This window comes from Balaenoptera ricei, chromosome 21 (assembly GCF_028023285.1).
Source record: "Balaenoptera ricei isolate mBalRic1 chromosome 21, mBalRic1.hap2, whole genome shotgun sequence".
NCBI lineage: Eukaryota > Metazoa > Chordata > Mammalia > Artiodactyla > Balaenopteridae > Balaenoptera > Balaenoptera ricei.
Window position 1 is genome coordinate 32,680,803 of NC_082659.1, and position 13,909 is coordinate 32,694,711.

The 13,909-nt window shown below is 41.5% G+C and overlaps 1 protein-coding gene across 15 annotated transcripts in view; it reads right to left on the minus strand.

Annotated features, from left to right (window-relative positions):
* The window catches only part of ASH2L (ASH2 like, histone lysine methyltransferase complex subunit), a 51,365-nt gene that overhangs the window by 26,820 nt on the left and 10,636 nt on the right, over positions 1-13,909 (minus strand). For 13 of the 15 annotated variants that reach the window (XM_059909643.1, XM_059909657.1, XM_059909653.1 and 10 more), the window contains 7 exons: positions 9,457-9,717; positions 8,708-8,774; positions 8,447-8,598; positions 5,433-5,521; positions 5,059-5,153; positions 1,432-1,527; positions 658-753 (listed from right to left, as the gene is read on the minus strand). In XM_059909643.1, the coding sequence (XP_059765626.1) occupies positions 658-753; positions 1,432-1,527; positions 5,059-5,153; positions 5,433-5,521; positions 8,447-8,598; positions 8,708-8,774; positions 9,457-9,644 (783 nt within the window). In that variant the 5' untranslated portion in view covers positions 9,645-9,717. Of the gene's footprint in view, positions 1-657; positions 754-1,431; positions 1,528-5,058; positions 5,154-5,432; positions 5,522-8,446; positions 8,599-8,707; positions 8,775-9,456; positions 9,718-13,909 lie in introns of those variants that run through there. The other 2 variants (XM_059909658.1, XM_059909655.1) reach the window with 1 other exon arrangement.

The following is a 13,909-nucleotide window of genomic DNA, read 5'->3' on the forward strand; positions in this document are numbered from 1 at the left end:
CAACCCGTGCTGGGGGGTACGGCCAGGCCAAGGGTGCACCTCCCTGTGGGAACCAGACCCAGTGTAGTCAGAGCTTCTAATTTTTTTCTCTTAGAGCTTCGCATTTTACAAGAAAAGGCAGAAATCTGAATTTCTATATGAAATCTTAAATTTTCAATATGGGCAAATCAAACATTTTAAGGCACAGCTGAAAGATTTGATCTCCTGAGATGCTGGATGTGACCCCTGCCATTTAAACAAAGAGGGGAAGTTTTCTTTTTCCTCATATTATGCTAGATACACAACACAAATTCTTCTTCACAGCAAATTTTTCTTCACACTAACAAATGTTTTTAGAGCAAAATTTGAGATGGAAAGAAAAGGAGAAATAACTTGGAATGGCATATTTGTGTTACAAGTGAGGAAATGGAAGTTAAAAAAGATAAAAGTGACACGCATCGAGTCATAACATTTTAGGGAAGAGCCAGAACTAAAACACCAGTCTCCCGGTTTAAGGTGAGTGTTCTTTCTTTCCATGTGTAGTAAGAACCATTTATTTGGAACCCACCATGCTATGGGCATTTGTAAGTGGCAAATATACAAATGTAAACAAAGGCTGATTCTCTCTGTCCCCATGGCTTAAAAATCAAAAGGGGATTATGAAGCATATTAATGTACCTGATCCAGAAGGCCAAATTTGGGGTAATCTTCTTCTGGGTCCTTACTCCCAGGATCGGGGTGTTCCTTTACTAAGAATACATCTCTTTCTTTACTCTAAAAGGAAACAGTATTTTAGTATTACTGGAAATTTTATACTTAAAATGAATGGATGATGAACTGCTAACTCCAATCCCTAGGTGTAATCTCCAAATCCCAAAGCCCGCCCCTCACCAGAAAAAACCCAACACACAACAGTATTGTTTTTCCCTGATTAGAAAATTAATGCATGACCATCAAAAAATTCAAACAATAGAGAAACTTAAAAAAATGAGAGCCACTGTCCTTGATAACCCTCACCCATCCCTGCATCTCACAGAGATACAATACTGTTAACAGCTTGCGCTGACTTCTCCCCAGGTGCTCTCTCTAATTCTAAGGACAGTAATGTTCAGAGTTTTGTTTTTTTTTTTTAATCAATGAAAACAATTGTCTCCAATTTCAATATAAAAAATTATACTTGCCAAAGTGCACTGGACAAAGGTTTCAGCGTCATACATAAAACTACCATGTCTTCATTTAAGACACAATGTACAATTTACTGATTTTGTGTGAAAACTATTAAAATTTACAATTGCGCTCCAAGATTTAATACTAAGTTGTTCTCATTTTCTCAGTCATCACATTATTTCAGTGAGACCAAAAAAATATATATATACACATACATATATATAAATTCTTACAAGGAACACTGGTTTTCTAAATGTTGAGTCTAATCAATTTTAGCCTACTTACCATCGTTTTAACAATGTTATTTGGCCAGGTCATTTTCCCAGGTCTCTGTCTGGTCGTCATGCACTCCCAATATTTATCAATAAATGGTATGATATCCTAATTTTTAAAACAAAATATACTAAAGCTTTTATAGTTGCTTTCAAAATTATACTCACAAAAAAAAAAAGCATTTTCAAAGACCTTGTCAGAATCAAAAAACAAATTCATGTTTTGCCTTTTAATAACTGAACAAATACATAATTGCATGCGAACAACATATAGGTTGTGGGGAATTTCAAACAAGTATACATATACAAGGACTTCCCTGGTGGTCCAGTGGTTAAGACTCCGCGCTTCCACTGCAGGGGGCACGGCTTCGATCCCTGGTCGGGGAACTAAGAGCCGGCATGCAGCAAGGCGCAGCCAAAAAAAAAAAAAAAAAGATTCTGATTCAAACAAGTATATACAACTCTTAGTCACATAGGGCTTATAATCCAGTTAAAGAGAAAAGATCTGCCCTAACTCTGTAAGATGACTCCCAAGTATTCTCTCTCCTGAGCTCCTGTTCCTCCCCACCAGACACATCTCCACCTGGAAACCCCGCAGGCACCTCAGACTTCTCGTGACCAAGACTGAACTCTGTACCTCACCTCATAAATCTGCTCTTAACACTCAGAATCGCCCGTCACCCAGAGTCACAGGCTTGACACACAGAGTCACTCTTGTTCTTCTCGTACAACCTGCGCATCTAAACGGTCACCAAGTGAATTTTTTAAAAAATATTTATTTATTTATTTATTTATTTATTTGGCTGTGTCGGGTCTTAGTTGTGGCGTGCGGGCTTCTCTCTAGTTTTGGCGCGGGCTCTAGAGTGTGAGGACTCAGTAGTCTAGCGGCATGTGGGATCTTAGTTCCCCAACCAGGGATCAAACCCGTGTTCCCTGAACTGGAACAGCAGATTCTTAACCACTGGACCACCAGGGAAGTCCCGCTAAATGAATTTTTAAATTTCAGAAACTTTTCACCAATCAGGGCTCCTTTCCACCCCCACTGCTTTGACTGTGGTCCTCGCCAGTTCCTGCTTGCATGACTAAAATAATCTCTGAGCTTGATCCTCTGGCACCAACTTCCCCCCATCCTAGGCCACCTCCCCAAGCCAGAGTTTGTCCTCCACTAACACCTTCCACCAGAATCAGTTCCAAATCTTTTCTAAAAGGAACCAGGTTGAATCAGGCAAAGCACAAGGGAAGACTGGGATGTTTTGTTGTTCCAGAAAGTAAGGAAGAGTTCAAAGACTGAAGAGGGACATATCAAAAAGTGTCAGGAGTCAGCCGGGATGGGTCTACACTGGTCAAATCTGAGCATCAGAAATCCAGAAATCCCATAATGGACTATAAAAATCAGTGATTCTTAAAATTAAAAACAACAACAACAACGGTGGGGGGGAGGACTCTTCTTCACAGAAGAATTGTAAACCAGTAAATGTATTCTGTTTACAATGACCATTCTATTAACTGCTTCAGGCTAGGACAGTCAATGGCTGCTACAACCACTGCTTGAAAGGGTTCACGCAAACTCCATGTATTACCCCATAAATTACTTAAAAATTACAATGGAAACATCAAGTAGTTAAATTCAGGACGACTAATAAATAACCTCTTTACCCCAGTAGTCAAATTTAGGATCACTAATAATAAAACAAAGCAATATCTTATGCCTCCTGATGTGATACACAGAAAAACACACACTATCTACATAATATTCTTGCCAAAAATGTTTAACCCGAACCTAATCATAAGGAAATAATCAGATAAATGCAAATTGAGGAGCATCATGGCAAACAACGGTCTAGGCTCTTCAAAATTTCAAATGTTATAGCAGACTAAAAAAACAAAGTAAAATAAAGGAACTATTCTAGAGATAAAAGAGACATTACAACTAAATTTAATGTGTGATCCTTGATCAGGTGCTGGATAGAAGAAAAAGCTATGACAGATACTATTTAGACAATAAAAATACTGAGAAAAATACACTCAATACACAAAAATATAAATTGTATATATAAGATAGTTGTATTGCATCGACATTAAGTTTTTTCAGTATGATCACTGTACTGTGCTTATGAGAGAATATTGGGTAAAGTGTAATAACTACAATTTAGTCTCACATAAGCTTAGGGGTAATATACAGACATGGGGAGATAAAGCAAACACAGCAAAATGGTAACAGCTGGCAAATCTAGATAAATAATAAACAGATGTTCATTGTACTATTTGAATTTTTCTATATATTTGAAAAATTCAGAATAACAATTTAGAGAAAAAAAAAAACTAAGAGGCAAACCTAATCACAGCACACCTCTATTTAAATGCATTCTTTTTAATGCAGGAAAAAAGGTTGGGGGGGGGGGTGAGGCAGGGGGAGGGGGACCCTCTGCTGACTCCTCCGGCTTAGGATTAAGTCCTAACCTCTCTGTTCAGTAGAAAAGGCCCTGGTCAGTCTGATCCTGAATATATTTGTCTCACTAAATACCCTACACCAACCAGTGTCTTTCTGTTTTTTTTTTTTTTGGCCTGGCCGCATGGCTTGCAGGATCTTAATTCCTCAACCAGGGATCGAACCCGTGCTCCCTGCAGTGGAAGCGTGGCCCCTGCAATGGAAGCTCCAAGTCCTAACCACTGGACAGCCAGGGAATTCCCCAACCAGTGTCTTTCAAACTGTAGGCTGCAATCAATTAGTAGGGTATAAAATCAATTTTGTAGGTCAATACTAGCATTGACTAGAATAGAAAATATCAGCATGCAGAGGGAAAAGATCAGAGGGTGCCTCAGTTTTAAATGAGAGTGGGTACATATGCATGTATACCAGGTCACAGTGTAAACTCCAAAGTTGTAAAATTTACTTAACTCATATTTTTTTTACCGTGAGTCACAGTAGGAAAGACTCACGGACGGGCTGATCATCTAAATCTGAGTCCTGACTTTAGTCATGTGGTTTTCCAGTTTAACAATACAGGATGAATCTTTTTAATAAACTGGCCTTTTCCCCTGACAAAATCTGTGATTGGCATCCATAAAAACAGCTCAAACTAAGCTGAGAAGGTTCACCTCAAGGTCTGATTATTAACTGTGGGACAGACAGTTGTTTGTTTCTATAAAGCCAATCAAAACTATTTAAGGATTTTTCTTTCTTTCTTTTTTAAATACACTCTTTTTTAATATAAGGATTCATCCTTCTAATAGCTAAGCCAATGACACAATGAGCACACACTAGGAAGTTAGTAAATCACATGAAATGAGAACAAAGTAACCACTGAATTAGTCATATATTCATAAAACTCGGGGGGAAAGACCTTATTGTTAGACTGTACAGTTGACCCCTGAACAACTCTGGGGTTAGGGGCACCGACTGTCTACACAGTCAAAAATCCTCATGTAGGTTTACAGTCAGCCCTCTGTATTCGTGGTTCTACATCCAAGGATTCAACCAACCTTGAAATGTGTAGTACTGTAGGATGTACTTAGTGAAAAAAATCTGCATATAAATGGACCAGTGAAGTTCAAACCCATGCTGTTTAAGGGTCCACTGTATTTAGAAGTTCCTCCTGATTCTTTGGCATAATTGCAATTACAATAATTCTATCTCTACCTTATCTTTGGAGAACATGGTTTTCGGATGTTCATCCTGTGTTCGGGACTGCCAGGTTAGGTTGGCCAAAGCACTAAGGCACATTTCTTTCAAGTCTATAAAAACAAAAAGGAAGAAAAAGTTAACTGTAGTAATATATCCCTGTTACCAAAAGAATATTCAACTAGGTGGTCCACAGATTAACAACTACAGCAGCAAAGAATAGAGTCATCATTTGATCTGAAATGGACAATAGCAATTATTCAGCTAAGCCCCAAGGTAACTTCTACCAGTTACCAAGCAAAGGTTCCCTGATTCGGCTGAGCCCAAATCCCTTTCCTTTGCCAGCTAACCAGAGGACAGTCACTTCGTAGTACTCTGGAGTTTGTCCTTACTTGCTTGCTTCCGGAGGAAGTAGGTATTCCCACTATGATGGCATACATTGCAGTGGAAACTGTAGTTGGTCATGAAAGGTAGACAGGATCTGGAGAACAGCCAAATTGTGCAAATTAGTGAAGTTCTGAACACACACTTATGAGAAGTAAATCAACAGGGATCCTTTCCCTCAGTGAAAGTTACATAATAACGCTACTGTATTAATATACTCTTAAAACTTAAAAAGGTCACCAAGGGAATTCCCTGGCGGTCCAGTGGTTAGGGTTCCACGCTCCCATTGCAGGGGGCATGGGTTCAGTCCCTGGTCAGGGAACTAAAATCCCACATGCTGCGCAGCACGGTCAAAAAAACCGAAAGGTCACCAAAACAGGGCTCATATTTTTACAAATACCTGGATTTTTCTGTCACAAAAATTTAGTAAGACATCATCCACTATAGTTGATAATTCGGCATCTGCAAGGTTCTGACCTGAGCCCTATCGAAGCTAGTTTACTATAGTTTTTAAGCACCTAGAAGAGTATACTAGGCGACTTGTGGAAGAAGACAAAGTAGTCTCTTTAAATATCTTTACATTTAAATATCTGTATTTATATTATATTCAAGTATCTTTGTAAAGTGCCAATACCATTGTTGGAAAGGGCAGACAGGTATAAAAAGATTAATTTTAAAATGTAAATAATTATTCAAGAACAACACAGAAGTCACAAAACATTACTTGCCTCATTACCAAATGAATCCTACAGATGATAGTCTTATTTAAGAGTTCAAAGGACCCAAGTAGTAACTTCAGATTTAAGAGTTAGGGAAGATTTTTTGAGGACACAAATTAGGTTCTGGAAAGATGAGTTGGTCTTCTTTTCTACAGGCAAACTATTTTGTGTAGAGATGAGAAAGTGCAAACTAGGAGGCAAAGGGGCAAACTGGTGTACACAAGTTTGGCCAGGGGAGGGGAGTTGTCAGGGGTATGGTAAAAGATAAGGCTTGAAAGGTAAGAAGTACAAGAGGCCTTACATGCCCGTGGAAGTGGATCTTCTCTGTGGGTAACAGGAACATCTTGAAGGGGAAGCCACCTTGTGAAAGCAGTAAGTTTGGTGACAGGATGGGTCTGAAGGGAGGAAGAGATTAGAAACGGGAATACGGAAGAAGCTTCTGTAGCAGTTCCAGCAGAAGGTTAAAAAAAAAAAAAGCCCTCACCTCGAGTGAAACAATAAAAATGGAAAGGACAAGCAAGTGTACAAGAAGAAAAAAAATTGGTCAAGCTTGGTAGCTGATTTGATGGGGGCGGGCATGAAATAAAAGGAGTCCTAACCACTAAGACTGCTTGTACCATAGAGGAAATCTCCTAAGAGGTGAGCTGGGGGCAAGAGAAGGCCTGTTTGAAGGCAGAGGGGAAGAAACTGGTGGAGGGAGAGACTGAGGGCTAACAGGAACCATGCATTAGAGAAGTGTGGTGGCTCTACTGGGTGACTGGAAAAGTATAGGGAGAGCCTGGTCCTGAAAAGGAGAAAGTAAAAGAAAAACAAAAGACTGGTTTAAGTTGGAAGAGAAGAAATCAAAATAAAGGCAGGCTTATCTTGGACTTTGCTGAAACTGGTTTAAGGTATCCTTAAAGAGATGTTCCCAAGTGTGTGTCTACTGCCACCACTCAAGGAATTAAGAAATATCCTTATGACTGTTAAGATCGAGTTCCCTTACCTTTACCTCTCTCTAGAGCCCCTTCCATTAAACAGTCCATTGTGATAAGCTCACTTACAGAAGAGACAGGCAGGTATATAGTTACCTAATTCAACTACAATCAGGTGTTTAGAGCAGCCTTTTTCATACCCTGCTAGCTCACTCACTTCCTCCATCTCAGCCATAAATGATAATCTGTCCCACCTGCTGGGTTTTAGGTATAACTTCTCAAATTCAGGTACAAACTGGTCTCTACCAAACCTCTGAACTGTGGTTTGATTCACTGCTGGATTGTTCCACATTATCACTCTGATAAATCTCCTTTCCTAGGCCCTGTTTATCCAAACAAATTCTCCTTGGCCAAAGTGGCCCAATTTTAGGTCTTTTCTAACTGACCAGCTTATATATTTTCCCTATAGGTCTTTCTACCAAGATCACTTATTCCTGATCCTTCAATAATTTTCTTTCTTTTTTAAACATTCTATCCTTGCTCACCAGTCACATATAAATCAGAACATTAGTATTTCTTTAACTTTTTAACTAGAAAGCAGTCATCAAATTATAAAGGAAGGTTGTTTCTTCACAAACCCATCCAAGGGGGATTAATTTCAGAATCAACAACGCAGCCCTATTCTGAGACAGTCTTATCTAAATTTATTTGTATAATACGGACCATAAAGAACACCCCAGAGAGGCAGCAGTATAGTTATTTCCATAGACAGTGAGTCAGTAATGCTGCCTTGCTAGCTGTTGACCGAATCCCCAGAATAAGTAAAGGAGCCTTTCATTCTCAATCGTTCATAAAATGATTTTAATTCACTAGAAGAGGTGTAAAGACTGGAAATTAGTTTTGCTGAGGAGAGAATTCAGGACACCTAAAGGGAGTGAATTAGAAATCAAAAGGAAAAAGAGGATGGCTCAAGCATGAAGAGGACTGGCCATCTCAAATTTTTGACATCAGGCTTTTTCCACCATATACACCAACCCTTTCTCCCAAATCCACAATACCCAATACAAGGTTTAAATGATATTGTCTCAAATTTGTTTATTTAATACTTTGTAATTACATGGTTTGTCTCCCATCCAGGTCCTAAGTGCAAAAACAGCGATAATAACTATCATTGTACCTGTTAAGGGCTTGCCCTTAGTAGACAGAAGACATGCTCAGGCTATTAAAACAATTCCTGATTCAAATCCTACTACTCACTGAACAGGGATCAGGAGACACAGGAAATACTACGCATTTACATTTGCCTACACGCTGACTATTCAACTGTTGGACGTGTTGAGATCTAGTATTTACAAAGTGATTCTTAGAAAGTCTATGAAAAATACTCACGAGGTATCTATGCCAAAGGTGTCTGCTGTGAACCATTTGGTACATATTCCACACTGCAGCTCCACCTCTCCCAACTGGCGACCATTCTCTTCATCCACGGAGCCCGCCTGAGTATCCATCACCTCTGAAGTATCCCCAGCACCTTCCTGTGTCCACAGATCCATGAGAGAATCAAGTTAGTTGACCTGATTTTATTTTTGATTCGCTTAAAAACTTTAAAAACCAACCCTATTTTGCTTTGCAAACATCCAAAATACTTACTAGTGTATCCTTTCCATTAGAGGATTCTGTCTCCAAGCCACCACTTACATCAACTGAGTTTGCATCCCTGTAAAATAAGGAAAGCACTCAGAAAGAAGAATTTTCAAGAGAAACACACCTGAAAATGCCTATTCCCAAAGATGATGATCAAAGTACAGCTGAACGTCACACTCCTACTTTTTTCAGCAAAGACTGTTCTCAGACTGGATGTCCAGCATTAGGAAGAATGCGGCCAAGATAAACGCAAGCCCATGGGGCATCAAGGAAACCTAATCGGCCCTTACAGACAAGTCTACAGGGGATGGAACCGGTCCTGGGGGAGGTTCGCAGAGATGCAGCTTTTCCTCTCTGTTTTCAGAGGGACCATTACTTCCGCCAGTCTGGCAGCGCAAAGTGGTTTCCTCTCTGGAATTTTTGAAGGGTTCCTGCTAGAAAGTGACCTATCAGCACCCTGCTGGGGTGCAAGGGCCGGGAGGTAGGAGGAGAAACTTGGCCTAAAAGGTGCGAAAGAGGCGTAGCCCGAGATACAGTTCAGAGGGGACAGGCCATGCGGTGGGCGGGACTAAGGTCCGGGAGGGAGCAGGGCAAGCCGTTGGCCACAGGACCTGGGTTCGGAAGGGGCGGGCAGGAGGGCTCCCGGGAGCCGCGGGATTCTGAGAGGGGCGGGCCTCCCTCCCCCCCCTTCCCCCCTCCCCCCCTTCCCCCCCTCCCCCCTCCCTCTGTCCTCCTCGGGCTGCAGGACGTCTCACCCGCTTTCGGCCTCTCCAGAGCCAGGCTCCGCGGCTGGAGCAGCAGACGTCCCCTCCCCGGCCGGAGCGGCTGCTACCGCTACTACCGGTTTCGTTTCCCCTTCTTCTACCGGTGTTGCATTTGCAGCCACTGCCGGGCCGGGTCCTGCATTCACTCCCGGGCCAGGTACGGTTCCCGCCGCCGCCATCACTGCCGCCTCCTAGACTTCTCGCGAGAATACTATCTTGCGTCTCGCGCGAGTTGCTCACTGGCCCTCTAACCTTCAAATAGTAAAGACTCTCATTGAGTAAACCGCCTGCCAAGGGAAGGCGCTCTCTAAGCCCGCTTTAAGGTCGGGAGGGCAGACAGAGGTGGGCGGGGCCTCGGGGCTGGGTAGCTACAGACCAAGCCACGTGAAGGCGGGGGAGGTGTGATTACTAGTTGGATTTCCTCTAGGACTCACTTCATTTCAGGGTGGACGCTGCGCATTTTCGTGACCGGGACGAAATCACCGCGCAGATGAGGCGCCTTGAGAGCGCTGGCAGCCTAGAGTCTTTGAACGCTGTGATGTGCATTGCAGGCGTTCCTCACCGTTAGACGTGGGAAACGTCTTCCCGCCCCAGAAGTAGTTTGTTGTACTGCCCTCGTGATCTGCCACTTTGATCAGGTTTCCTAGTGGCGTCTAGAGATGGGCGGCTTAGTTTTGTGACTTTAAAGTTAATTGAAAATTTAAATCAAAAAAGTAATTGGGGAATTCCGTGGTGGTCTAGTGGTTAGGATTCAGCGCTTTCACTGTGGAGGCCCAGGTTCAGTCCCTGGTCAGGGAACTGAGATCCCCGCAAGCCGCACAACACGGCCAAAACAAAACAACAACAACAAAAGTAATTGGTAATAGATCGCCATGTGATTTGGCATAGAACTTTGAAGTCGTTGAAAGAATTGAGTTGAACTGATTTCTAAATGGGAATCTGCTTGTTTATGTAAACAAAGATTGTCAGCTCTTACATCTATAAGCACGGAAAATAGGAATAGAATTGATGCTGAACCTGTCTCATTCTAGAAATAGTGATATTCATGGATATATGGATTAATTGAAAATCTAATCCTCAGTCTCATTAAGAATTGCATCTCTAATACAATTTTAATTTTTATGTTTAGTAATCAAAATGTATACTATGTTTATTCGATCAGTTGTATACTGATAATTGACTGAAGAAATTTTTATATAAGCAGATATTCATTTTAAATTATTATTTATTTATTTATTTTTGACTATGTTGGGTCTTCGTTTCTGTGCGAGGGCTTTCTCCAGTTGCGGCAAGTGGGGCCACTCTTCATCGCGGTGTGCGGGCCTCTCACTATTGTGGCCTCTCTTGTTGCGGAGCACAGGCTCCAGACGCGCAGGCTCAGTAGTTGTGGCTCACGGGCCCAGTTGCTCCGTGGCATGTGGGATCTTCCCAGACCAGGGCTCGAACCTGTGTCCCCTGCATTGGCAGGCAGATTCTCAACCACTGCGCCACCAGGGAAGCCCTGAAGAAATATTTTAACACTAGAGATTTATGGTCACAGAAAGTATACAAAAATTTAATTTCAACTTTTATACATATTTTTATTGCAGAGAAGTATTTAGACTTTCTAGTTAAAAAATAGATATATACACATATGTATTACCTATATATTTTTATACGTGGGTGCATATATATATGTTACATTTTATCTTATGAAGGAAGAAGAATGGAAATAAGATGATGTAAAATTTCCAGCTATTAAAGAAATCTTGTTCATGTATTTTTTGTTTTTTGTTTTTTTTAAGTGTACTCTTCAGTGGTTTTTATTTATTTATTTTGTTTTTTAAGATTTTATTTTTTATGTGGACCGTTTTTTTTTTAAGTCTTTATTGAATTTGTTACGCTATTGCTTCTGTTTATGTTTTGGTTTTTTGGCCACAAGGCATGTGGGATCTTAGGTCCCAGACCAGGGGTTGAACCCGCACCCTCTGCATTGGAAGGCAAAGTCTTAACCACTGGACCTCTAAGGAAGTCCCTGTTTTGGGGGGATTTTTTGGCGGTACCACATGGTTTGTGGGATCTTAGTTCCCCGACCAGGGATTGAACCCAGGCCCTGGCAATGGAAGTGCCAAGTCTTAACCACTGGACTGCCAGGGAGTTCCCTATATCTTTTTTTTTTTTTTTTTCTAATGCCAGTAGTGACACGCTAAATCGATTTGATGACCCAAATTTGAAAAACACTGGTATAGCATTGTTTTCAAAGGGCAGTGGTCTGGGGATTGAACCCTGGACAGCACCTGCATTTTAAATGAAAGTCATGAATGATCTGAAACCAAGTCCCCCTAAAACCGAGTTCCCTTACTGAATTTATGATTAATCTCTCTATCCAAAACTTCATTCCCTTTCTTGTCCCCTCTGACCTCAATTCCTTGTTTACTGAACAGTAATCAACCAGAGTCAGATGATTAAAATTGCTGTGGTCAATAACATCGTTAATGTACTAAAATTGCTATTATAGACATCACCATTAACGTACAAACTCAGATTGTTTCTCCAGGGCAAGATGAGCTAATAGACCCTGGCCACAGAATGTAAACCAGAGACATTCTGACTCTCGAAACTATGATTAAAAACCAGTGTTCTTAATCACAATGTGAAATGTCACAAGACAGTGTTTAATCCCAGCCTCTTTGGTCTTCCCCTTTAAAACACCCCAGACTCAAAGACCAAGTTGGAGAGTGGATCTGCAGCTTGTCTCCCACTCCCTCATTTGGTGCCCTGCAATAAACACTGTACTTTCCTTCACCACATCCTGGTGTTGGTAGATTGAATTTGCTGCACGTTTGGCCAGCAGACCTAAGTTCAGTTTGGTAACATTCATTTTAAAAGTCCTAAATGATTTCAATGGAGTAGTGGAGTGGTGGGGGCAGAATTCACATTGCAATGGATTGAGAAGTGAATAGAGGGCTGGAAGTAGAAACAGCTGTGTAGACAAATCTTCCCACCTTTTTCCTGAGGCATTTTACCTCTATAAAGAGAAAACCTGAGTCAATAGGGCAAAATGTCAGCATCTGCTAAATTTGCTAGTCTGTTGCATGATGTCTTGATGTCTCATCGCAGAAAGAATTCAGTGAGAAACAAAGTGATAGGTAAGAAGTGGATTTATTTAGAGAGAAACACACTCCACAGACAGAATGTGGGCCATCTAGAAGGTGAGAGCGGCCCCAGGGTATGAGGTTGTCAGTTTTTATAGGGGTGGGTAATTTCATAGGCTAATGAGGGGGAGGACTATTCCAAGTATTTTGGGAAAGGGGTGGGGATTTCCAGGAATTGGGCCACCACCCACTTTTTGACCTTTATGGTCGGCCTTGGAACTGTCATGGCACCTGTGGGTGTGTTACAATGAGTCTATTCAGAAGCTCAAGGTCTAGTGGAAGTCAACTTGTCCACCATCTTGGACCTGTTTGGTTCTAATTAGTTTATGTCGTGTCCCTGGGCTATGTCATTCTTTTAAAGATTGTGCCCTGCCCCCTTCCCTCCTGTTTCAGTTCCGGCAAGGAACCAGAACCTGTGCCATCAACATCAGGTGTGAGTGAAATTGCAGCTTGCCCTCTGTCTCCTATTGCTGATGATTCTTCAGCTCTACCATCTCTCACCTCCACTCCCTCCTCCAGTCAGTAACTCTTCTTTTTTTTAAAAATAAATTTATTTATTTTATTTATTTATTTTTGGCTGTGTTGGGTCTTCGTTGCTGCACGCAGGCTTTCTCTAGTTGCGTTGAGCAGGCGCTGCTCTTTGTTCTGGTGTGCGGGCTTCTCACTGCAGCGGCTTCTCTTGTTGCCGAGCGTGGGCTCTAGGCCCGCGGGCTTCAGTAGTTGTGGCTCACGGGCTTAGCTGCTCCGTGGCATGTGAGATCTTCCTGGACCAGGGCTTGAACCCATGTCCCCTGCATTGGCAGGCGGATTCTTAACCACTGTGCCACCAGGGAAGCCCCTCAGTAACTCTTCTTGTCTGTTCATTCAATGCCAGCCCCTGTGTGCCAGCTGTTGTACTGTACTACTGTACTTTTTAAGGTACTGTACTGTAAGATTAAAAATGTTTTCTTTATTTTTTGTTTGTTTTTTATGTATTATTTGTGTGAAAAGTATTATAAACCTATTACAGTACAGCACTATATAGACGATTGTGTTAGTTGGGTACCTGGGCTAACTTTGTTGGACTTACGAACAAATTGGACTTACGAATGCACTCTCGAATGGAACTTGTTCATATGTAGGGGACTTACTGTAATAATGATCTTAAGGGAACAAAAGGACAAACTTATCAGGCAAGAGAATTAACAATGGCAAAGGTAACAAATCAGTTGTAAAGACTCCCAGTTCTACTTCAATGGTAAAGACTAGCGTAAAGCACTGTCTTGAGCTGTTTTGCAGTATTTAAATCCCTCCTCAAGTGCTCAATCAGC